Source organism: Acyrthosiphon pisum, chromosome X (genome assembly GCF_005508785.2).
Source record: "Acyrthosiphon pisum isolate AL4f chromosome X, pea_aphid_22Mar2018_4r6ur, whole genome shotgun sequence".
Classification (NCBI taxonomy): Eukaryota; Metazoa; Arthropoda; class Insecta; order Hemiptera; family Aphididae; genus Acyrthosiphon; species Acyrthosiphon pisum.
Window position 1 is genome coordinate 125,219,983 of NC_042493.1, and position 27,654 is coordinate 125,247,636.

Genomic DNA, 27,654 nt, shown 5'->3' on the forward strand with positions numbered 1-27,654 from the left:
TTTAAAAAAATTATAACATATATCCCCCCCCCCCCCATTGAAATTTCCTGGGCACGCCACTGCTCAGACCGATATTGTGTATGTATTTTACGTTAAATTATATAAAAACCAAAATATTTTTTTTTGTATTACAACAAACGATTAAAGACGTTCAATAATTATAGACTACCTATAGCAGGTGTTTTAAATCACATTGGTGCAAATCATTTAAAACTAAAGTTTGATAACAATTTATAATATTTTTATAGGAAACAAGGATAACACAATTTTCTTTAAAGGCTTGTTTAGGGTATTGCCTGTATGTTGTATAATATTTAGTATTTAAGATAGTTAAATTATTAGTGACGCACACGGATATAGTATATATTTTGTCAACACACGGCTAAAAGATATATTATATTAATATTCCTTATTTTTCAACTTTATATTTATAATATTATAACGATGGACATTTGGAACGAGAAAAATCTATGTTTTCAACATCATATGTAAGCCAAATTGATGACTTATTTTTCGCAAGAATTCCCGATTTTACTTAATTTTTATTTGGTTTTTCCCGGCACTTTTGAAAACTATTAGGAATTTTGACCTCCCAAATGCACCAACTAGATTCACTTTTGTTGAAGAAAATCACAAACGGTGATGACAGACACAAAAAAAAAAATTTTAAAATAAATCATAGATCATTGTAAAAACTAAAATCAATACATTTGTCGCTCCGCTCAGAATCTAAAATAAAAATTTTATATTAGTATATTGTTTTTTTAGTAAATGCAATTCATGTTAATTAAGAAGTGAGATTAGCTAGTTGCCACTCTACTTTAAATTATGATGTGTTGTGTGGCACTCTATCATGGACGTGTTAAATTTTAATTAAATTATATACAATTATTGTATACGAAAAATGGTTCTGAGCGAATACAGTCTGTCAGTCCCGAGGTCAGTCCTATATTACCAATTAGATTTTATGATATAATTTCTACTAAAATGTATTTTTTTTAATATTAATAATACAGTATATCGTTCAAAATGTTTGTTTACTGTATGAACTACTTATATGAGGAAGGAACCTTATATAAGATTTTCGAGATGTCGGAAACAGCGATATTTTTTTTATCGATAATTGTTGACAAAATACAAAAAAAAAGTAAAATCAATAATATCTATAAATATATCAAAAAGAGTTACAATTAAAAGAGTATACAATATCATTTATAATGCATTAAGTAAATATCATTTAAATAACAAGAACACTTATCAAGTGTATAGAACAAATAAACATTTATTACAGCGAAATAACTTGAAGCCTTTAAAATGCTAGAAGATGGGCTGTATTACATAATTTAGCGTTTATATTTAACAGATAAAATGTTAGTTGGTTTCTGGACTTAATTAGAATTACATTAAAGTTTAATTGTTAAAATAATAAATAAATTATTATAAAAAATTAAAATCTAGTTATATAAATGTATATTATTAGATATCATATATATTATATATGGTAAGTTCTGAATACATTCAAAATACAAAAATTCGACCTAGGTCGGTGGATCAGCCCATGATACTTATTGCATTCTACGTCACTGTACATCATACACCTAATAATATATCATTATATTATCATATTATTATAATATGCATCGACGTGATGGGGGTAGTCCTCATAGGTATTATTAGTTTATGCTCGTAGTTCGTCTTCGTTAAAAATATTATACAAAAATGCATGCTGCCTATATAATTATAAAAAGTTGCAGTTGAATAAGTTTTTTTTATAAATTCAAAGGTTAAAGGGCTATATGAAATATATTAAGCACATTGTATTGCATGACAAAAATATTATTATACTTTAAACCTATAACCGTAGTCACGCATACGTATAATTATTAAATTAGTCAATCAATACCCTAACCTAACCTGCTATAGAACATGAAATTACATTATTTTGTTAACCAAGTCCATTTCATTCGGTGGGTGGATACAGGTGCAGGTATGCATGCAAAGTTTGATTCTTTAAATAATAAATAAATAAAAATCGAATCATATAAAATATGTATTATTAGATATCATAGTAAGTTATAAATACATATATACGAAACACATCAATTCGACCTAGATGGTCGGGTTCTGCCCTTGACATGTATTGAATTCGATGCTACTGTACATCATTAAAACATTTACCTAATATATTATGTCCTATAGTATTTATGTACCTGCTTACAAATAAAATCATTTAGTTTTCAAAACTAAGACTAAAGCTTAAGTTCTTTTTCTTTAATATTATATTTAAATGGATGCTATATGATTATAAAAAGTTGCAGTTGCATGGTTAAATTTTATTAAATCAATGTTGACTGGCTATGAAATATACTATAGACAGTATATTGCGTGACAATAATATAATTATACTTCAAACCTATAACCGTAGTCACGCATTAGTCAACGGAGAAGCCATCTGCTACATGAAATTATATTTTTTTGTTACCCAAGACTCAGGCATGTAGCCAGACATTTTTCCACGAGGAGGCCGTCATTTGTTAGCCCCACTCTGCTTTATGTACCCTCCCACTAATTATAATAAAAAATCTATAAAAAAAAATACTACTACAATTTAACAATGTATTGGATGTTAAAGAGGACGCTCCACCTACATGTGTTTACTCCGTCTTATAAATGTAAAATATATAGAAAAAAACAGTTTTACGTGGGAAAGAACTAGAAGACTATAGTCTTAACAATCAAACGAAATTTTCATCACATTAAAAGGAAAACTTTGGCTGTAAAATATTGTTTTTATTCTTTCGATTTCGGAATGAAAAAAAAGTTTTTGAAGTTTTAAAAACACAAAAATATGAACTTTTTTCATATAAGTGATATCAAAAAAATAAAAACTAAGCCCCCTCCCCATGGTGCTGCCCCCTAGTCCATAGTACATTTCATACGGTCGGTGGATATTGATGATCATACAGTGTATAAGTACCTATACGTATTTTATATAAAAGTTTATAAAAATACATTATTATTTTTGTATTATAACTTACGCTCGAAGATGATGTATACCAGTGGTGGCCAACTACGGCCCGCGGGCCAAATCCGGCCCGCCATCATTTAATATCTGGCCCGCGAAAGAAATATAATATTTTACATTTACGTAAAATTATATACCTATACCTAAAATTCTGATGACTTAAAAGTAAAAAAAAAAATTATGGCCCGCGGTAAAATTTTTTTTTTTTTATGGCCCGAGTTAAAAAAAGTTTGGCCACCACTGATGTATACTTAGTGTTTAGTTATTACTTTTTATTAAAATCGAATATAATTGCTTTAAAAGTAGTATTTTAATGAAAAATATTATCAATACAAATTGCAGTATAGATATGTTAAAATTGAAATGAAAAATATATCACAATATAACACTCATATATTTTACACTCTATGACAGATTATCAACTCCGTACTCGACTAATAATATTCTGTAGTAGGATAAAAATAATGTAATATAAGTGCCGATATGCGTACCATCCTAGTTTCCCATAACCTTTGTAATTTCCCGCATTACTCCGCACTTCCCCGACTTCCCATATTTTTTTAAATTTTTATCTCACTACAATGTACTTGCCTAATACTTAGTAAAATTGTTAAAAATGTTAATTCAAAAGTATGGTTATAGTATTTTTATATATTAAATCAAATGTCTATGTATATATTATAATACTAGCTGCCCCGGCCACGCCCTGCCCCGTGTGCCAATTTAAAAATTATCATTTGACTAGATTGAGTATTGATATTGATTTTAGTGTGAAAATAATTTGAAGCAAAGAATACCAACCTGTTATTGGGTTCAAATAAACAATTACCTAAAATTATATAAATACCTAATCGGCAACGATGTAAGTCACTTTTTGAACATGAATAGTAAGTGAATGTGTATCATATCACATGGTGCCCACATAATTTTCAAACGTTGTTCGAACTACACTTAAAAAGTTCTAAAATTTCCAAGACCAATCTCTAAAGTTTTCGTCAAAATCAGTCGATCAGATTTTGATTCAATAAGCTACAAACCTAACGGCATTACCTTTTGTTGTACATTTAAATAAAAAATATAAATTTAATACTATTAAAAAAAAACCTATATCAATGCATGACCGGCCACTAAGTCAATATCGTTTTGTATTACATTTTTTAAATTTAATTTTACTGAACAGATGGTTCTACTGGTGTTTTACTGTATCAATATTTAGTGAACAAGTATACTGTATTAGGTACATAAAACATATGCTTAAACCCCGCCCAGTAGGGTACACTTAAATTTTAAAAAAAAATCCATTTGAATCCATATGCTAGTACCTATCTGAATTGACCCATTTCTAAAAAAATATTCATAAGTGAATTAGATTTCCAGATTTTTTTTAATATATATAAATTTAGAAATAAGTGGTCAATAAATTGTAATTATTAATATTATTTCTACTAAACATAATTATAGTAAAAATATATAATATATTAATATATAATATACATATAACTTATAGCAAATATTTGAATAGACAGATAATTGTACGATTTCTATATTCTGTGAGCCAAAAATAGATGCATGCGTGAACTAACCTACAACTACTTATAGAGGTTCAAGGATTAAGCTATAAACACTCTCCAAGTCTCAAGGAATACATTTGTATACCTAACTGTTATTGAAGCAGTAAAGTAGATTTTCAATCTAAAGACGATAATCAAACAATGAAACATTTTATATAACAATTTATTTTATTTAAACATATAATACATGACGGTATTTTTTATTTTAATAAAATTAAAATAATTTGGTTAGTTAGTAACTGGTACCCCAGCAGTCGTCGAATTATTGACACCACATTCGTTTGTGCCCCGTTGAATTTTGAAAAGACCGTTGTCACCCCAATCTGCGTTCCACGAGTTGACCATCAACCACTATGGAGCTCCGTGTTCTTCACCCCAACCGATCAATTTAACGGCATGTCCTCCCAAGTATGCGGCATTTTCCGATTTCACGTAAACACCTTTAAAACGCTGAAATCACGGTTAGAAATAATACTACGATTATCGAAGCACAAGACACATATTGTAATGATATATTCGATATTAGTTGATGTTTATTGTTTACCCGACTTATGAGAGGGGAAATCGTCGTACACATCGAACGCGATGCTTCAATCGGTCCGTAAGTCATAACGTCCTTTTGGATGCTGCCGTACGTTAGGTAGTAGGAGTCACGTGCTACGATCACAAGTTAATAGATTAAGCACATATTATTCTATTAACTGCGTGTAATATATTTTCAAAATAATTCGTACTGTATCTGTGATCTTCGTCGAAATCGAGGTCCTGATTTCCGTAGCACGTCCTCGTGCATCTGTGATTCTTTTCCATTGGTTTACCTGCGCATGTATTGTGTCCTTAAGCGTCATAAGGGCAAGGAGAGACTCTGTATGGTTCACAACCCTAAAAACGATGCGTGCAAAACGTAATATTATACAAATATTATATTAATAGTCTACTCAGAACAAGCCTGCACATACCTCTCCAGACTGGTAGTCTCCTCCGGTTACTAGACCACGTTTCTTAAAACGTTCCCACGCTTTAATCGGATAACCACATGAATGACAACAGAAAGTGATTTCTTCCGCAGATAACAATTCATTGAAATCTTCATTTGTAGCCACACATAAACGGTCAGCAAAAGCCGGGCTCGTAGCCATTGCCTAAATAAATATTTCGTTTAAAACGATTGTCAAACTCTTGACACATACAATTTATATTTCAACACACCCACCACGATCCACAATTGATGATTATTTCCATATAAATTATGACATTTAAAAAATATTAAGACTTCTTTTAAGCTATTAATAGCCATAAAAATTTTTTTTCTATTATTTTTGATAAATAGTATTTTGATGAGACAAAAACTTAAAACTTAAACAAGGTCGTTGTTAGTGTAATTAAAGTTAATAAGCGTAGATCTACAATATTTTTTAAGAGTGTCTGAAGGAAAAACATTTGTAGTTAGAAAACCATAACTAGTTTTCTTTATATAGCTAAAATTTGAAAATGTATACAAGATTCCTCATAAAAATTTTAAAAAATTGAGTACTATTCACAAAAAAAAGTTAAACCAGAAATAATTCAAATACATTTTTTGTGAGAATTTGAAATTTTCGTGACATTGGAAATTCTCATTAAAATTAACGATTTATCATGAAATGACTTCCAGCTGCAATTCATAAACAAATAACTGTAGAATGTAGATACTTGAAATACTCACCAAATGTTTATTTTAATTTTTTTTGTTGCTATTCTGCATTCCATATATTTTCAATTTTCAATTTTTTGTTTTCTATAACCATTGTAAACAATTTCAATCGATCAAAAAGCTTAAATATTAAATAAAAGTTTTTCATAGTTTTTCATGATAAAAAAAATTAAGGATATTAATATGCACAATTTTTTTTTATAAGCATTTAAATGACAAATTATAACAAAATTAATTTCTAATATTTGACAGTGAATCTGGAGTAAAGACTGTTATTATATTATCTAATTTCATGTGGGTGTTAAACACAGTTCAACATGAAATTTTTCGAGTATATATAGATAATGAATGACTTACCTTCCATGTAGTCACTTGTTCATTGATATTGTCAATGAAATCTTTCTGTAAAAACTATGCTTGTTCCGTCAAATAAACGCTGACGAATATCACAGACAATAACATCAATACCCTAGCCATTGTTGTAACTTTTTGCTAATTGAAGTTTAACAAAAATGAATACAAATACCACCGTTGCTTTATGTACAACAATAGTAGAATAAGTTTTGATTTTCAAATACAAGCGTATATATACACATCTTAGGATACTCAAATGGAGTTTGTTTCAAGTATTTGTCAGAAGATGCTTACCTATTAATTTATCAGAATCAATAATATAATGGATATCATACTTTACTATGAAGTGTATACCCATTGTTCGTTCATAAGTTTATTCATCTCAATCTAAAGTTCATCATCGATAAAAAAAAAGTACTTGTTTTAATTAAATAATTGAAATTTAATATTAAAGTTAAAATGATATATTGATATGTAATTAATAATTTATATTTTTTTTTTTATTTCCTTTCTTTTTATTCACCAACATAATAACGTTTTGTCTTTATTGTGTGCAAATAATAAATTGAAAACAAACATTTACAATAAGTATGAGGGCCAGTGCGAATGAACACCTAAGGCCCCGTTACCAATGGTAAACGATGTTACAAATTACAATACGACATTGAGTGGTTCTAAAAAAAAACATTGTTCTGATAAATCCATACTTCTTGTTAGTTTTATTCTATTAGAATTTTGGTGGCATTACATTGTGTTGTTATTTTTTAGATTAATAATGTCTGATATTATCTACTTGACTATATTTCTCGCCAAAGAGAGTATGTTGAGTTAAAATATTTTAACATTGTTATGTGTGGCAAACATTTAGTGAGGGGTTATAATCATCTGTTAAATCGGAGTGAAGTAACCAGCTAGCGTCATATTAAAATATACCTAAAGATAAGTAAAACATGTAATACAAGATTCCTCATAAGTTGTTATAAAATCAGTTGAAAAAATTAAAGATTCATTATGATGATTTTTTTTTTTTTGTAAGTATTTAAAGTTAAAATTCTGACCACATATTTTATCAAAATCTCGAAAATATACAAATTGTTTAATAGTTAGTGAAAAATGTTTAAAATGTTTAAATTTTCAATCATTATACCTGAGGATTGAAAATTTAAAACAAGGTTTCTCATAAATACGTCATACTGCGTAACTAAAAAATATGAAAATATTATAATATAAACACAGTTTTATTTTATAATTTTTAAAGATTTTAAGTTCAATTTTGGACTAAAGAAGATATTTAAAGTTTAAGGGGGCTGCAGCAGATGAAAAAAAAGTTACTTTTAGACTAATAAGCTAGACAAAACTGGAAGAATTTGGTTTGACCAATTTTAATTTTGAAAACGGATTATGATTGATCAACAAGTTTACTAGGGAATGATCGAGGCAATTTCGATTATATTTTTTTTCAGCTGTGATATTCAAGAATAAAAATATCGAAAATATATAATATTTTTGTAATTATATTATTCATTATGACACTAACAATAATTGGAATATTCAAAATCGTCTATATCATTCCCTAGTAAACTTGTTGATCAATCATAATCCATTTTCAAAATTAAAATCTGTCAAACCAAATTCTAACAGTTTTGTCTAGCTTATTGGTCTTAACGTCACTTTTTGTCATTGACTGGAGCCCCCTTCAGCCTCTTTAAGGTTTATTTTATGATACGGAATTCAAATATATTGAAAAACATTATAACAAATAAAACTAATGTTTAGATTGGTCAAATCTACATAATTTTTGATTTTTGACAAAACCTGCTGCAGCCCCCTTAAACAAAGAATAATGAATTTAGTTATTTTCTCCTAGCTTAAAAATATTGATCTTGGGTAATTAAAATATATTATTCGTGTGTATTTGACATTTTTAAAGAATATATGACTATTTTGTATTCATACGAATGTAATTGTTTGTATAAAACCAATTCACCTACTGTATAACCAATGTCAAATAATAATAATATCGTAAAATATACTTTTATAGGCTGACCGTCTACGATCAGAATCGTTCTTCGTGTACAAAGATTTTACATCATTGAATTCAAATTTCACCCATCCTACTGTAGGTACAGGAGAGCGACTTACCCGGATTTTTTTTTGTTATGAACAATATCATTTGAATTGAATAAATCCTGAACTTCTTTACATTTTTTAATCTTCAATCATACAATTCATTGTGTTAAGGTATTTATTTTTTATTTTAAAGTTGGTTTATTGTTTTATCAAATAACAAGCATAATAGAACCAGAACTTCACAAAGAAACTTTATTCATTCAGATTTATTAAAAACTAATTAATTGCTCATAACGAAAAAAAGAATACGTATTCCCTCCCTACACATTGGAGGGATTTTCAACAAAACTTTAGAGATAATTTCTTATTCCACTGGGCACATCGGCTTGATCATATTGTACAGTTGATATTCATAAAACAAATTTTGAATAAATTAAAAATAATTTATAATAATAATAAATAAATATACATTTTAGATCATAAACTACCAAACCTAACAAAATTTAAATTATTATCTTAATTTCGCACAATTGCTTTAAAGAAACTAGATAAGACTATGAGTATATAAGTGATTTTCCATTAAATTATTTGACAATACAATTGTATTGATTATTCAATATGTATGAAAATACTATAGATCATATCAAATTCGGAGAAATGCTGAATTATACATTATCGATTATATAATTCAAGTAGTCAGACGTACCTATATAAATGGTAAATACTAGAAATCGAAACACAGTCTACTCTTATTGTTTAACGGTGAGTTCTCGATTCAAATTTGTTAAATAATACATTTGAAGCGAAAAAGTTGCAATCATGGCTAGGGCGTTGATGTTATTGTCTGTGATTTTCGTCAGCGTTTATGTGACGGAACAAGCATACTTTTTGCAGAAAGATTTCATTGACAATATCAATAACCATGCAACTACATGGAAGGTAGGTCATTAATTATTTGTATTGTGTTCGAAAAATGTCTTGTTAAAAACTGTTCATTATATAATAGGATAAAATAATAATTACCTATATCGTGTATGGAAATTGAAATTTTAGACAAATATTTTTAAATATAATATTATTCAATATCAAATTTTATTAAATTTAAAACCACTTAAAAATGTGATTTTTATTCAATTTTAAATAAGAATTTCTTGTAAACAATAACGGATCGAAGTAAATAATATACTTGATACCTACCTACATTAAGTTAAAATATTATACTTGCAATGTTTTGTACTTTTTCAATATTTTTTTTAAACCTACTAATCAGCACATTTAACAAATATTAGGCAGGTGTAAACTTCGACCCAAATACACCAAAGGAATATTTTTTAAAAATGTTGGGATCAAAAGGAGTACAAATTCCAGACAAACATAATATTCACATGTACAAAACCCACGATGCAGCTTACGATAACTTATTCGGCCGAATTCCAAAACACTTTGACGCTAGGAAAAAATGGAAACGTTGTCACACGATCGGAAAAGTTCGTGACCAAGGGAATTGTGGATCGTGTTGGGTGTGTAGAAATATAAATTGATATGTGTCAAGAGTTGGACAGTCGTTTTAAACGAAATATTTATTTAGGCAATGGCTACGAGCTCGGCTTTTGCTGACCGTTTATGTGTAGCTACAAATGCAGATTTCAATGAACTGTTATCCGCCGAAGAAATCACTTTCTGTTGTAGTTCATGTGGTTACGGATGTAATGGCGGTTATCCGATTAAAGCGTGGGAAAGTTTTAATAATCGTGGTCTAGTAACCGGAGGAGACTACCAGTCTGGAGAGGTATGTGCAGGCTTGTTCTGAGTAGACTATTAATATAATATTTGTATAATATTACGTTTTGCACGCATCGTTTTTAGGGTTGTGAACCATACAGAGTCCCTCCTTGCCCTTATGACGCTGAAGGACACAATACATGCGCAGGTAAACCAAGGGAAAAGAATCACAGATGCACGAGGACGTGCTACGGAAATCAGGACCTCGACTACAACGACGATCACAGATTTAGTACGAACTATTTACAAAATGTCTACGATTTTATATGTATTTAATCTATATAACTGAACCATGATTTTATAGCACGTGACTCCTACTACCTAACGTACAGCAGCATCCAAAAGGACGTTATGAGATACGGACCGATTGAAGCATCGTTCGATATGTACGACGATTTCCCCAGTTACAAGTCAGGTAAACAATAAACATCAACTAATATCGAATATATATATTTATAATATGACGTGTCTTGTGCTTACATTTCGATAATCGTAGTATTATTTCTAACCGCAATTTCAACATTTTAAAGGTGTTTACGTGAGATCGGAAAATGCTTCATACTTGGGAGGACATGCCGTTAAATTGATCGGTTGGGGTGAAGAACACGGAGTGCTATACTGGTTAATGGTCAACTCGTGGAACGAAGGTTGGGGTGACAACGGTCTTTTCAAAATTCGACGAGGCACAAACGAATGTGGTATCGATAATTCTACTACTGGTGGTGTACCAGTGGCTAATTAAGCATATTATTTTTATTTATTGATAGTTATTTTAATAGTTTATATTTTATTAGTTTTGAAATAAAAAAATGCTGTCATGTTTTTCATGTTTAAATAAAATCAGTTCTAGTTATCTAACATACTGTTCTCATTTGATTTATTTTGTTTTCATGAGATTATATAGCAACATAATCTTTATAATTGATTAAAATAAATATTTCTTTGTGTGTTTGACGTGCTAGATCCATTGTTCACTTTAATACATAATATATAACAATGAATTAATTATGGTCAATAGACAATGAAAGTAACTTAAACTTAGTAATTAGGTACCATAAATGTTTGCCAAACATTGTTTGGTTTATGATACTTAAACCTTGGTGAATATTCATCATCATTATCATCGCTAGATAAGCTATAGGTGCCTATCCTTTTTTTTTTTATAGTAGGTAGTTAAGGTAGGTACCTAATTATTATAAGTACTATTGTTTTTTTAGGCAATTGTCTTTGCATTGACATTTCTTTGGGTACTAGTGTACTACGAGTACTGCTTCAACTTCATAAGTTATTGCTACTCGGTTTGAAATTTTTGAAGCAAGTTTTTCAAATCTTAGTTTTAAAAAGAAAAATTTATATGAATTTCCGACACAAAATAATTTGCACATTTGTATGATTGTTACGTTTGTTTTTAAGATTTGAACTTTAAATGCTTAAAGAAAAAAATTTGACAATGAATGTCAACATTGATGTGAACATTTTCAAACATACAACTCTACTTGCAGTACCTGATCTGCCCGAATAACCAATGGCAATCACTAATAAATAAATACTAATATTTTCTACTAATTATTTCCCCTATAACCAATAGCAAAAATGTACAAACAAACATTTCCATCGTAAATTTCAAAATCCCTGTTTGAACACCTCCCCGTGTTTTAAATTTAAATTTATCATTTTTAAATTAGCTTATGTTACTCAGTAATAATGTGGCTTTCTATTAGTAAAATAATTTTCAAAATCGATTCAGTAGATCAAAAGATTACCTCCTACAACCTCACAAACTTTACCACTTCTTAATAATATATTATATAGTATAGATTGGTGTCTAGTATAATACAGTAACCTACCTATTATAGTAATATATGCATTTTATGATGTTTGTGAGATAACAAAAAAAGTTAAGCTAGTTTTTCATGTTTATTTTTTTTGTTTTACATCACGAATAACATAGGTCTTATTGTAACCTAGGCTAACCTATCCATGGGTGGTCTACAATAAGACATTTGTACTTTTGTAAAAAACAAATTTTTCGAGCAGTTTAAATAGTTTTTTTAAATATGATATAATACGCTATAATAAGACCTTCTACTTCCTGATTCGTTCCGTACGGTTAGAAGCGTTCTACCACTCTCCTATCTTAAATTAGATATAATCAAAGGTGGGTATTAACTAGTTAAAAAGTTAAAGTTAAGCTAAAAAGTTAATTTTTTTCTAACTTTTCAACTCAACTGGTTAGTTTATTCTCTAATCAACTTATGAACTTAACTAGTTTAATTTACAGTTGAAATAACTTAGCTTTTCTTAGTTGATTTTAAAAAAATCCATCAAGTTATAAACATTTTTAAATGTTTCGTTTATACGTAAATATTACTATTACATACTCATCTTCACGTATTATGACATTCAATTGCTATATACGGTAGGTATAAAAAATATATTTGTTAAATTATTAATTTGAGATGAGTATAATTTAAATCAATAAATAATAGTAAAGTAAAAGGGTATACAGTGCGTATATTATGATGAAAATTCAATAAAATTGTTTTTTACAATTTATTAATTAGAAACTAGAAAGACACATTCACTCTATATGTGATTTAGAAAACTTATTAAAAAAATTGATTAACTTTTTTCAAACTGAGCTAAGTTAATAATTCGACGCCCCAGTTCAAAACTGCAGCAACTCGAGTTATAACAAATTCAAGTTATGTACACCATCTTATAGACGATCTTGTAACGATTTCAGTTCAAGAACGCAATAAAATATAGTTAAATTATTGACCACGAGAGAGCATTTTCAAAATTATAATTTACATTACATTACATAGAGAAACAATATAGAAAACACATTATACCCAACAAACAAATTATTTGAGTTGTTGCAGTTTTGATCTGGGGCGTCGAATTATTATTTTCTATATTAAGTTTTAACTTATCGAGTTAAATTTATAATTTGTTAACTGTTAACTTTTAACTTATCGATCTTGTGTCCTCTTAACTTAACTTAACTTAATTATTTCCATTAACTTACCCACCTTTGAATATAATATTACGATTAATTTACTTAGCAATAGTTAATAGGTCGCCAACCTTTAACCCGTAGAACCCGAAGGAGTCCGTAGGACTTTTCTTAAAACTAAATTGAAGGAAAAATAAAAATAAACAAGGTTAAGTTAAGTTATACTGGGGAATTATATTGTTGGGCGTGGAGAAAGCTCTACCAGCTGACGTAAGACTCTATCAAAATAAATTATTGAAAAATTTAATAAAAATCGCAAAATGCGAAATTTGATATTTTATGAGGTTTATTTCTATAACTTAAGAATTTAACATACCTAATCGTGTTGATTGATTTTGTTCGTTATACAATCTGAATTTTTCTCATTTATAAAATCTTCTTTATCGGCGCATTTTTTTTACTAATTTTTGGTTTAATGTTTATGTATTGTGGGCATTTGTGGTTCTTATTTTATTATAGGTACGTATTTACTTGAAAAGTTCGAGAATTCCAATAGTTTTAAAAATATGTGGATGTATTGGTGATGAAAATTTGAGTTAAAATCTGAATGAAAACTTTCACATGCGTTTTTCGTATGAACTCTATTATTTGTGACAATGCGCAATGTGATTTTCATTATATTTTTTAATAATCATAATATATTTATTTGTAAAAATTTGTATGTACATATTTAATTTTTTCCACCGTGTAGGAACTAATATACGTACATGATTTTTACCGTGTAGGAACTAACGTATGTAATTGGTGACCAGCTACTTTCGTGTAGGAACTTACTATTCCCCAACCAAACACCGGGCAGGTAGACGAAGGTGTCGGTAAGATTGTCGTGCACGACGTAGCGTTACGATATTTTAAAAAATTCTAAAAAATTGACTATTTGAATTAGATAAATGTTTTTACAATCAAAATTGTCTTATAACCATATTAACAGATCGGCTATTTTGAATATTTCCAAATTTTCAGCACATATTAAAATATTAAAATATTTTTTTTATATTATATAGGTATATGTGTATCACAAGTGATTGGAAATTATATAAAAAAATAAACTTAATAATTATTGATTAGAACAAAAGTTATTTCATCTGTCATGTATCCCTTGCACTCTGTATATACAAATGATAAATCATGTATGATTAAATAAATAAATGTACTAATTTTGACATAACTATATACCTACCTACGACCGAATAACTATAATTTATTGTCGAGGATTTGTAACTGGGCAGACTTCCTCCTCGTACTTTATAATATATTTGTCATCTTGTAAATTATTCTCCATATCATATCATATTTGCTTATTGTACATTTGTACGCATGCTACGATTGTATATTTTCTATTTTAACAAAAAAAAAAAATGTAATACAGTACTTATATTATTTTATATCTAATTATTAAAATATTATACAAATTAAAATTATCAGTAAAAATTAAAAAATATTTTTTCTATCTAGGTAGGTATCATTTTGTAGTAGGTAAAATAAGATAGTTTGTTACAAAATATACAGTAAACAACTATAAAATATATAAGGTGAAGTGGGGTAAGTGTGACGGGAAAATGAAAAGTTCATTTTGAATTTGACAATACTTTTTTTGTTTTCAACTTAAAGTTGTTATTGTTCCATAATGTACCTAACACCTCTAGATATACATAATAAGAATTTATAGTCAAAAAAGTTATATTATTACTCGACTAAGAATAATTTTTTTTTTTTTTTAACGTCACACTCGCCCCTCTTCATGGGGCAAGTGCAAAATCGGATTGTTTTTGCTATTAGTATTACATAAAATTATATATGGGGCAAGCGAATAATAAAGATAAAAATAAGCTTTAATTTGATTTTTGTTTCATTCAAATATCTTGATTCATTAAGAATTGACAGGTAGCACAGGAGCTCTTTCTAATTTACGTAGTACCATTTTCGACTAAGCAATTGACCAAATATAATTTAGTTAGGTAATTAGTAAATAATGACTTAGTTTTAGTTTAAATTAATATCGTATTGTAGTATCACCCGTATAGGATAATACGCGATGAACAAACTATATGCCTTACCTCCGTACACTCTAAGCTAATGACTATCTCTAGAATAAATTCAGATTAATGCACTGTTAGCTTTTGAGGTACGATGGTACGCGTTTTGTCGATCTTACGTCCGTTCCCTAATTTGGAATGACTATTAGGACGCCGCAACCAGAGCACTGTTCAGTTTGCAATAAACCTCATTGACTAATAGGTGTGTGGGTCTGAGCACTGTTCCGATATTCAAAGGTAAGGACAAAGAAGACTTCGAAATAGAATTCAACTCGGGTTTTATTGGTCGGAAACACTTTTATTGAATTTTAAAACAAACATAAATTAAACACTTTGCGGATTCAGACCGCCGTAGCCCGTTCTCGCCGACTCACTCAGTGACAACGGGGACCCCTCCGTCCTTGCGCGTACGGCGGTGTTATATAGTAAAATAGTTTTTGCTGTCTCAGCACATCTTGCTTCATTGACCTATATTAATAGGTATCTAAATTGCCACGTTGATTTTTACATGTAATATGTTTACATTAAATAATAATACAGTGACGACTGTCTACAATATACGACAGTATAAAGGGGTAGGTAAGTATGACATCAAGTGATACACTTTCCCTATGTTACGATTTTACTCTTGCCCCGATGTGTATTTTTACTGGGGAAAGTGTATAATCGAAAAAAACAACGTAAAAATATGTCAAATATGAAAAACAGACAAGTGAATCTTGAAGTGAACATTATATAAAGTATCTTTACCTTTTCGTAAATTCAAAATTTAATATTTGTGCTGACAACAAAAATATTTGAAAACACGTTTCCATAGAAAAATACGATCTACTTCAGTAAAAAAAATATATTTTGTGATAACAGCACGATAGATGCTAGTACAGTGCTGCAAAAAAATATCCATGCAACTATCACCTTACAAATTTCTAGTTTCACTATCAATAGATTAAATACTGATCATGATAACATCTAGTTTTACACTCGCCCCACTTAACCTTAAGTTGTTTTTTTTTTTGGTTTCACCCAGTCTTAAAAAATATGTATTTCAAATAGATACTTTTTGAAGATTTTTGAGAACAAATAGAAATACTTGACATGTGCCTACATTGAACTTATTTAAATAGGTACTTTTCAAATGGGTACTTTGTGATTTTAATTATTTAATTATACAAGTAGATATGAAAATTAATTTTATAATTTATTAGTTATGACTAATTTTAAATTTTAGTATTTTGAAGCTACTTCATTTTGTACTGAAGAATTAAAATATAAATAATGATATCTTATATTTTAGTATTAATTAAACAATAAACGGTTGATAATGAAACATAAAATAAACTACCATGTCAATAATTTGATTTTAATTATAAATAAGATAATATACCAAATGATTATCAAAAAACAAACTGAAATGTGACAACGATTCTTTTGAAATTTTAAAATTATTTACATAAAAATATGAATTTTATTTTCAAATAGGTACAAAAACATCCAAGGCAGTATTTAAAACATTTTCCAAGTACCAATTTAACAATCATTCTAAATACCTACTATAAAATCTTTTAAATACATTTACTAGGTAATAACTAATAAATAAATTACGCGACTGATTTCTTCATGGCTATAGTATCCAGCAGGTAAGTTCCATAATTAACAGTGGTGTAGCCATGGCGGGAGAGCAGTCATTGCCCCCCAGTCATGCCCCCCCTCATTGCATGCAAGACACTGAAACAACATAAAAATAAATTATTATTGTTAATTGTTTAGTATTTTTTTTTAAACATACAATGTGACCCTCCCCAGAATTTTAAAATCCTGGCGACGCCGCTGGTAATTTATATAAATAAATATATATATATTTTAAAATTAAAATTATCTATATACTATGTTGCTTGTTAAGTTTAAAAAAATGAAACTATTTTTAAATTTAATTTGTATATTTTTTAATTTGATAAAAGTAAAGTAGGTAGGTACCATTTAATTTTAAACTTAAACAAAATATTTGTATATAATTTTGACAGAACGAGAAAAAAAAAAGAGATGATTAGCTCATTCTTAATTACAACATATAACTAGCTTATATTTTGTGTTAAACAATATCTACCTCATCAGCTTAAATAATAAATTAGTGCATACCCAATCAGTGGCGCCCAAGATAATTTTTCAGGTAGCAAGAAATAATTTTACCCACCCACCCAACCCCTCACAAACTCAAAATTATATTATTTTATACATTTTATCATATTTTGATTGATAATATTAGTAAATATTAAGGTATGAACCAATATAATCTTTGATTAATAATGAACATATTTGAAATTAACTATTTTATGTTATTATACCCACCCACCCCTTATTTTCAAGGTATAGCGACCGCTACACCTAGTTATAGGGTTGGGCGCCACTGTACCCAATGTCGAATGAAACTAATTAATTTTTTCATAAACTCATTTTGAAATAATTTATGATTGACTGTTTATACTAATTATTATGCTGCCCTATAGTAACACTTTACATTTTTATTTTATTTCAAGTATAGTTTATTAAAATTAATTAAACGTGTTAATAATAAAATAAACCTGCCTATGTCTTGTAGTTAAATTAAAGTAAAAAAAAATAATATCATATAATATTAATGGTTAATAATCAGTTTTATAAAAAAAAATATATAACTGTAGGTATTTATATTGATTGTACATTGTACAATCTTATAGTTCTAGCCTCTTTAAGACATTGATAATATTTCAATTCAATATTTTAATGATTGTTTTAAAAAAAAATATGAAAATAAAATTGTTTAAATAATAACTTGAAAATAATATTATATTATTAGGTCGGAATTCAGTGAAAAAACAAACATCCGTAAAATATGATTTAGTAAGTTTACAACATCCGAAATATCGGTATGTTTTCTTAAAATAAAACCTCTTGAATAGCATTATTTATTATAATTTTACTTTAATAATTTTGTTGTATTTAACCCATTAAAAAACATTTTTATACGTCTATTATGATAAAGTTAGTAATCATTAAACAATTAATATATATATTTTTTTTTAACTACAAGTAAATTACAAATTAAGAGTGACTCAGTGACCAATTAAGGGACATTATATATACCCAATTAAATATAGGGACATAGGGTAAATACATTTTTTGTTTTAAATTTATAGGATTACCGTGAAACATGTTCATTAATTCAAAATAGAAGCTTAATTTAGTGTTACAAATAAGACTTGTAGGTATATAGGAAAATCAGCAAACTCGAATGGACATAAAAAAAAAATTGTGTTAATATATGTCAATACCAATATCAATATATTTTAAAATACATTAAATAAACACCCATGTTAAAGTATAAAATTTGACATTATATCAGAATGGCTAATTTCCATGAAATTATATGATTATAATAATTAAATATTATATATTTCCATATTAAATATGATATATATAAATATTAATATAATTTAAATGTTTAATTATTTTTAATTATAATAAAAACAGTGCTTTAGTTTACAAACTGGTGGTCAATAAGAGCAATATTGAATTCTTAAATATATTATTATCAAGGTACATTTTTAAAATTTAATTTACCGTAATAGTGTACGGCAGTGGAAAGTGATACACAAACAAAATAAAGAAAATGTCTTAAGAATTACTGTCAAAACTTAAAAATGGAATTTGTTACAGTCTAAATCAATAGATTACACATAAATATAACATAAATAATTAGAGTTTGGATGTTATATTTGTATTTTGTTAAGTACAAAATAGGAATAGAGAGCTTCAGCCACAAACATAATTTGAGAAATCAAATGTAAGGTGTACGTAATATATCACAAATTTAATCAAGGTAAATCTATATTTTTAAAAATAAAGATTCCCACAAAACCATATAGGATAAGTAAGGTTATTTCATTATGGGTGGGAATGAGTTTTTTGTTTATTAATAAACAATTTTCAAGCAAAGTTCTTCTTATTACATGAATTATTTTTTAAATTATTCAAAATAGATACTATTAAATTATATACTGAATTTGTATGTTTAATTATTCACTGTTTTCCTCAACAATATTTTAGGCGTGAATAAAAATAAAACTGAGACAAAAAATGAATAAACTTATTTTTAAGTTATTTTATGTTTTGATTTAAATGCATTTTTCACATTAAAATAGGGAAATAACATCCAAAGTCTAACAACAATATTTCCTTATTACTTATGACTTAAATACTAACTGAGTGGTTTTTTAATATTAAGCATAATGTTAACATTTATATAAATAAATAAAAGACACTTAATAGACCTTCAAATATAATTTATTTACGAGGGAAAAATTAAAATTTAGACATTGAACTATTTTAATAAAAATTATTATTAATTATTATACTTCTTTTGAATATAAATTTTGATATTTTAGTTAAATAAAATTTGTGCTAAAGTAAATTCTTGTAGCCAGCAACAGATATAATAGTTGGTATATATTATTAATTAAGGTTTATTGAACATTAGAACAAATTAACAACATTTAGTAAACCAAGGAATTTTAATTATAAAATTTAAAAAAAAATCAAAAGACATGCACATTGATTATTCTTGGGGAGACATTATTAAACTCCCAAGAATTATTGTTCAATAGACAATTTAAGTACAAGTATTATCAATGTTATATAATATTATAGACAATACATCCTTGAGCATTTTATTAACGCTATGAATTTTATTGAAAATGTTGACTGGATATTTTTATAGATAGTTTTAACTGTTTAATTAATATAATGCCAGATTCATCGCAGGCAATGTGAAATCTTCAGTAATAAAGTAAAATATTTGTACATTTAAATTATGTCCTTTATAATAAATTTAAAATAACATTGAGAATTATTAAGAAATAACATCAATTTGTGGAGTAAAGTTTAATCTAAGCTAAATTTCTTATTTTAGTTTGTTACTATACTTTCTTGGTCAGTAACAAAACATACAATTCTCAAATTAGTGAGAAATAACATCAATTTTTGGAATAAATTAAATCTAATCTTCTAAAGTTCTTATTTTAGTTTGTTACTTCAATCTAAGTCCGTAACAAAATATAAATTTCACACCTTAACCTTATCAGTATAATACACCAATTGCATCCATCTGAATAGTATGAATGCAGTATTCAACTTTAATAGTAGAATAATATATTATTATACATTATTCCAAAAAAAAAAAAGTAAACAAAGTAAAATTAATAGCGTAAAGAACCATAGGTTTAATTTCATTTAAAAGCAATTACAGATATGAAAACATTATATTATAATAAAGTAAGTAATATGAAATGTGCCGCTTCACCTCTTCACAACGTTAGGGATTCCATCAACCACAAAATTTTATCCTTATCGTCCTGTAAAGTAATTAAAATATATCATAATAGTTAAAAAATATTAAATGTTGAATTTTGAATTAATTCATGAAATTATCTAAAAAATAAAAAGCGTTCAATATGCAAAATTCAAATAACAGTTTTAGTTTCTGAGTAATAAACCAATACATATTTCAATAAAAAAAATTGATATTCGATTTCAGATTTGTTAACCTCTAACTCGAGTATCAAATGTTTTAACATTGGCACATAATATATTTATTGAATTATCATTAAATTATCATAACAAATGTACATTGTAAATTAATTATTTTGTGGTTTTGACTCTTTATTTAAAAGAAAATAACTATGTTTTACTGAAATTATGTAAAAAGATTGTTAATTTACAAGTGATTTAGTATTTACTTCAAGAAATAATGTATTATACCAATACTAAATAACGCGAATTTATGTTATATGTCTCTGTAACTGTATAGAATAATTTTAAATTTTTATGTTTAAAACTCATCCAAATAATACAAATTCGCCGATATTCTCTCAATTGTATATCAAACCTGCATTCACTAACTACTCCTCTTATCGCCCTTCTCTCATCAGTTTTATCAACCAGATAATGATAATTAAAATGTCACACTTTATTGTAGTTACTATACTGTAGTAGCTATACTACAGCTAACATCTATTAATATATCTTATCTCTTTTCTTTTTTCATTATATTATTTAAAACTATCTATACTTAACCAACTATGACTCAGAATAACCAACCCAACATTGTATTTTGTATAATTGTTTAACTCGTAATAGCATGAAATATGCTGACATAATTAAATTTATTAAATAAAAAACAAATTTTTTTATGTTAATAGATTTTTGTGTAATTAGCAATTGGGCAGTTATGGGTTTATAATTCGGTGCACACGATACCGGTTACGATACAATACAATTTCTGGTGAAATTTTTTCAAGACCGACAGGCTTAAATATTATATATTTTTCATTCTTAAAAGATACACTAATATTTTTATTAACTACAAAATATATTCGTAAGGTTTACCAACTTCAGGTGCCTAAACACAACAAATTATACTAACTATCCAGTTATTTATGTATTAATTTAAAATTAAAGTTGTCCTTCGAGCATTTTACCTAATACGGGTTTCATTTCACCGCAAGACTAATATTTTTATTATTGTATAATTATTATTGAATTTGTATACTGTGTCTGTTGGAAGCTCACATGGTAGACAGTTTGCTTAATAAAGTTGTGACACACAATTCAATATGTTTAAGTGTTAAAGTTGACAAAGAAGTAATTTAGTTGTTATTATAATTTTATGAATAAGAAATGCATACAATATTTTACCTTTGTTTTTTTAAAAAAACATGTTATACATAAAAAAAATAATTAATTTTTGGATACATTAGTTAATGATTTAGTCATTTTCTTTGATAATAAATTGAAATTTAATAATCATAACATGATCAGAATTTAATAACCCGTTAGCACATAGACATTTTTCTTTAATTTGTACTCAATTAGCATATGCACACTATTCTGGTCTTCTAGTTCTATACTTACACAACATCTCAAAACTATCCTATATACTTTCATGCGATTACTTTATTTTAAATATAGAGCAAAAATTTAACGTCATACTAGTTATGATGGAATTTTAGGTTTTGTTTTAAAATGAATTCCTAAAAACCCCGTAGAAAATATATAAATTTAATGTTTTTATTCAAGCTACTCAATTATGAAATACTTAAGTATTAATTTAAATCAATGCTAAAAACTATTAAATAATTTATTTTTCTTAGAAAGCATACATTTTAATTATTAAATTAATTACCAGAAAATATAATAGTGTCATAAGATAATTATTTTAATTTAATCTTACAATGTTATTATTTAATAATATTTATTATTATTCATATTATTCATATTATTATTTATTCGGTTTTTGAAAATTGTATGAAATTTTTATTGGTATTTATCTAATGAATGTCCATAATTATTGTGGGTTATTTGTTAAATTGTCGTAAATTTACTATCTAATCTTATCTTGGTTAGGTGACCTATAGTCCGATAACCGATTACATACACATTATTTTTTTACTTTTATTGTTATGACAAGTTTTAGTCAAATAAATCTATTGATCATTCCAATTTCCGGTCATTTGTGTTTCAACATTTGAAATAACATAATATTATTATTACAATAATATTAAATGTAATAATAACTTCTTATAATAAATAATAATTCTATAAGAATAATAATTATAATAAATATAATAAATGGTTATTTATTAGTAGCTCAGTTTCGATTAGTTTCTGATTTTTATGTGAAAAGTATTAAATATTATGTAGAAATAAAAGAAAAATTGTTTTTTAGCATATTTTGATAAATAAAATGCATATTTTACAATTTTTTATTGACCTACAGTATTTTTTTTTTGTATTATTGAAAAAAAAATCCTAATTTTTTACAAATGCTATGAAAAGCACTGTACGTGCACTGTAGTTTAATGGAATACAAATAAGATTTCTAAATTAGACTATTTGGCTATCTTCTTCAACCATTTAACCTAAATATTGATTTTTATTTTTTACACATAATTTAAAAAATCAAGTATTGCTTATTATTAATTATAAGCCAAAAACCATTTAACATAATATCTTGCCTGATGGTTTGATTCATTTGAATATGAATCGCGTAATGATGTCAATGCTGGCTTGAAATCCTCCAACGAAGAGCATATTTCTTTGACTCTAGCTGGTGACATACGAGTCAATTGATGCAATGTCGATAAAATTAACTCATGATGACTTGGATCAACATTTTTTTCCATGCCCATGATTATCGAACTTATAATTTCAACAACACCATTATCAACATACATTTCTGTAAATATTACTCATATTAAAAATTACTTGTTCATAGCAATGTAATAAGAATAGTAACTTACCCGCTACATCGTTACCCATATGAGATGTTGAGCAAATGATGAAAACTGCTTTAATCTTCAATTTTTCAATGGGAGCTTTCAATGCATTGATAATCAAATCTTTACCTCCAAGGTCAATGAATTGCCAAAAACCATTGTTGTTTTCACGGATCAGACCTAAGCATTTTAAACATTAATCAATTAAAATTTGTCAAAATAAGTAGGTACTATGAGTATCAATTTGATTACAACATATTTGTAACTCACTGGAAATTGCAGCTAGTGCTTTGATACGCACTTCATCGTTAAGATCGTTTTCCACCATAGAAATCAATGCTTTTATATAATTTGTATTTTCCATAAACTTTTCTTGACAGTATGGATTATGCTGAACCAACTTAGCAATCAATTCACAAGTCTTGACGCGCACAGTTGGATGCTCGGAACGGATACACGGTAAAAAGATATGGAAACCGCCAAGCTTTTCAAAATCTGAAAAATAATTAGTTAGATTCATATATTCAAAAACAAGTTTGTAAAAAAAATTAAATAAAACATTGGTAACCATTAGCATAATCAATATTGTCAACATATTCTCCAATAACATCAAACGCAAATTCATGTTCATCCACTTGTTTATTATTGTCAAACAAAATATTAATAGAATTGTTCATTTCCTCGTGTACATTGACTGACATGGTAGACAAAACATTTGACAGAAATTTCCTTCTCTAAAAACATAACAAATAAAACAGTAAAATATTAACTGCAACACAATAAAGCATATTATAGGTACTTAATTTATAAGTAGGTAAGTGCCGAGGTTGGATAAATACCCAACGGAAAACTGTTGTATACCATGGACATTTTACATGCCTACCATTTGAACACGATAACAAAAATATTTGATACAAAATTGTGAACAATGTAGGTCAAAAATTATTAGAACAAAGTTCCCTCTAAAATTATGGCCTGAATTTAAGCCTTCAACAATATGAACTATAAACGCATGTGAATCCATTTCATTGATACTTCAGTTCTATGTTTTATTCTGCTAACCCAAATATTTTTCAATTTATCTACACACATTTTTAAGTAATCAACATATAAGTATATTAAAAAGAGTACCAGCCTCTAGAAGTTAAAAGAAGAAAGTGGGGGATAACCAAGAAAAATGTCATGAAACAAAAATATTGAAAACAATTAGGTACTACATAGTTAGTACCTATTTTTAAATTTGTTTGTTAAGTACCCAAGTATAAATTTCTACTCAATGTTTTTTTTCTCAAATTAATATATATTATATTTGTTAAAAAGGTAGGTTTATAAAAATAAATTTTTAAAAGGTTTTGTGATTAAAAATCAACCATCATATTATGGTTGAATAGGTAAATAGTAACAGAATGTCTGGTTAATATAATAAAACGATAATGCCTAGGTACCTAGTTGAGTAAAAATGTATAGCAAACAGATTTAATGAATTCAGGCCTAAGTCTGTTAACACGTTGACAGACAGTCATAATAATACGAGTCGCAATATGACGACGACTGCTATAACGGCAAGTAGAATATAATATTTTGAAGTCGAAAAAGATTAGATTCTTACGGCATCACCGCGTTTGATGTGCGATCAGCGTCCAATTGTGACTTAGGTACTAACCAGTCGAGCAAAATTATTAGCAAACATTCTAAGAAAAAATTGTTTTTATGGACAGGTCAGTGATCAGAGTGAATCGCAAATGTTGCGCGTGACCGCTGTCAGAGCAGTCGACCACGCGTTAAGATGAAAAGTTGTTTTTTTTTTCTAGTACCCAACTACGACCCACCCGCACAGAGTTCATCACGGCGACCGTAACGGTCGTTACGCTAGCAACACAAATACCTAGGCGCCCGGCGCTGTTATACTCACTTCCTCGCAATATAGCAGCGCGTCGTCCTCATGACGCATGTTCATCGGCTCCCCGTCGGCCAGGTCGCTGGCGTACCTGAACATGTCCTTGTAGTTGCGCACCCTGTTCGGGTCGCAGATGCCGGACGCGACGTTCGCGGCCGAGGCCGCTGCCGCGTCCTCCTCGGCGGCGCGGTCGATGGTGAGGGCCGGCCGCGAGCGGTCCACCCGGTCGATGATGCCGCCGGTGCCGCGTATCGCGTCGACGATGGCCGGGTGGCTGGAGGCGCTGCGCATCGGACGGCGGGGTTGGTTGTTGCGGCGGCGGCGGCGGTGGTGATTGTCGATGGCGTCCAGGTCGATGATCTCGTCCTCGTTGATGATGTGATGCCGGTTAGGCGGCGGCGGCACGATGACGGCGGGCGCCGAGTCGTCGTCGCTGGACGACGACGACCCGCCGATGTAGTCCTCCATGTGGCGGCGAAACGTGGTGGCGGCTGGAGTTGTCGGCGGCGGCTGGAGTTGTCGGCGGCGTGCGTGAGCGCGTGTCGGGCGGCGTGCGACGAGTGACGGCTCTGGACGGTCGGCCGGATGTGTGCTCGGTGTGCTCGGTGGGCTGTGCGGCCGCGCCGAAACCTATCGCTGTTCGCCGACGCGGAGTATCGGACGGAAAATCGATACCGAACGAGAGTCGGAGGCGGATGAAGCTGTGCGGCGGAGGAGAGGGGCGGGAGCGCGGACAGCACGCGGTCCGCGTTACGCGTCGGATTCGGATCGTCGACGGTCGACGGCAGTCGTCGTCGAAATAATCGTAATAATGAAGTGCTACTCGTGCACCGCCGCCGCCGCCGCGATCAACAGGCCGGGTCACGCGCGCGCTCTCTCGTTATCAACGACGACGACGACGACAGTACGACGAACGCAATAACGATATTTTAAATTATTATTATTGTTGTCTTTGTCCGCAACGACGGTGTTAATAATATCATTAATTTCGCTCGATGACGATTTTAACATTTTAATATATTTTTTTCGTATTGTTATCGTTGCTATCGCTGTTGTTGCCAGTTGTTGTTGCCGTTATCAGCGGCGGCGGCGGCGGCGGCGGTGCTGCCCGTCTTCGTTTTCGTCGAAAACGATGTTGTACGACGACGCGTCCTCGTCGCTCGCTCGGATTTCGTTTACCGTCGCCGGTCACCCGCGACCGTGTACACAAAAATACTATTACAATACCGATATTGATCGATGCGTTTTCGTTACTATTTCTGAGCTAGCGGTACGAACAGTGGCGTAAATAGGCCACTGGAGGCCCGTGTGCAAAGACTAAAATGGGCCCTCCAAAAAAATAAAAAATAAGCAGTGATACAATATGATTTATCCTTATTAATTATTAGGTTATATTTATTGTTTACCTATTACTTACTTGTAAGCAACCTAGCAACATTTATAAACATTTATAAATTAATCACATCTTGTAAATTTTTTTAGGTAGGTTTTTTAAAATGTAGGTATATATATAAATTTTATAAATGTAGGTACATTTAATCATTTAAATACTATAAAAGTATGATACGTTTATAGAATAACATTAAATAAAAAAAAAAACAAAATATATTACTTATTATTTATTAATAATGCATAATATTATATAACTTACATTATTTTATTTTATTTGAAATACTTTTGCTCATAAAAAACGTTGAAACTACTTTAGAAAATTTTTTTTTCTTGACTTTAAATTTGCGAAGTCGTTTATAATTTTGTCAATTTCAAGTTCTGAGGTTTTTTCTCTTTCAATATTGAGAATTGCAATGTTCGTAAGTCTGTCTTGTGAAATTGAGTTTCTAAGATAATTTTTAATGAGCTTCAGCTTAGAAAAAGAACGTTCAGCAGAAGCGACTGTA

The 27,654-nt window shown here is 28.9% G+C and overlaps 2 protein-coding genes and 1 pseudogene across 2 annotated transcripts; 1 reads left to right on the top strand and 2 right to left on the bottom strand.

The window, feature by feature from the left end:
* Positions 1-4,700: 4,700 nt before the first annotated feature.
* LOC100159132 lies at positions 4,701-6,114 on the bottom strand (annotated as a pseudogene).
* A 3,179-nt stretch (positions 6,115-9,293) lies between these two features.
* LOC100169466 (cathepsin B-like cysteine proteinase 4) lies at positions 9,294-11,638 on the top strand. Its single transcript, XM_001950527.5, has 6 exons — positions 9,294-9,652; positions 10,003-10,233; positions 10,302-10,502; positions 10,580-10,727; positions 10,800-10,910; positions 11,026-11,638. Exons 1-6 carry the CDS (start codon positions 9,533-9,535, stop codon positions 11,235-11,237), a joined length of 1,023 nt encoding a protein of 340 aa, XP_001950562.1. The 5' UTR covers positions 9,294-9,532; the 3' UTR covers positions 11,238-11,638.
* A 7,211-nt stretch (positions 11,639-18,849) lies between these two features.
* On the bottom strand, positions 18,850-26,694 carry LOC100168014 (hsp70 nucleotide exchange factor FES1). Its single transcript, XM_001948286.5, has 6 exons — positions 25,772-26,694; positions 24,428-24,593; positions 24,130-24,354; positions 23,884-24,039; positions 23,599-23,819; positions 18,850-20,937 (listed from the first exon to the last, which is right to left on the bottom strand). Exons 1-6 carry the CDS (start codon positions 26,222-26,224, stop codon positions 20,890-20,892), a joined length of 1,269 nt encoding a protein of 422 aa, XP_001948321.2. The 5' UTR covers positions 26,225-26,694; the 3' UTR covers positions 18,850-20,889.
* Positions 26,695-27,654: the final 960 nt, after the last annotated feature.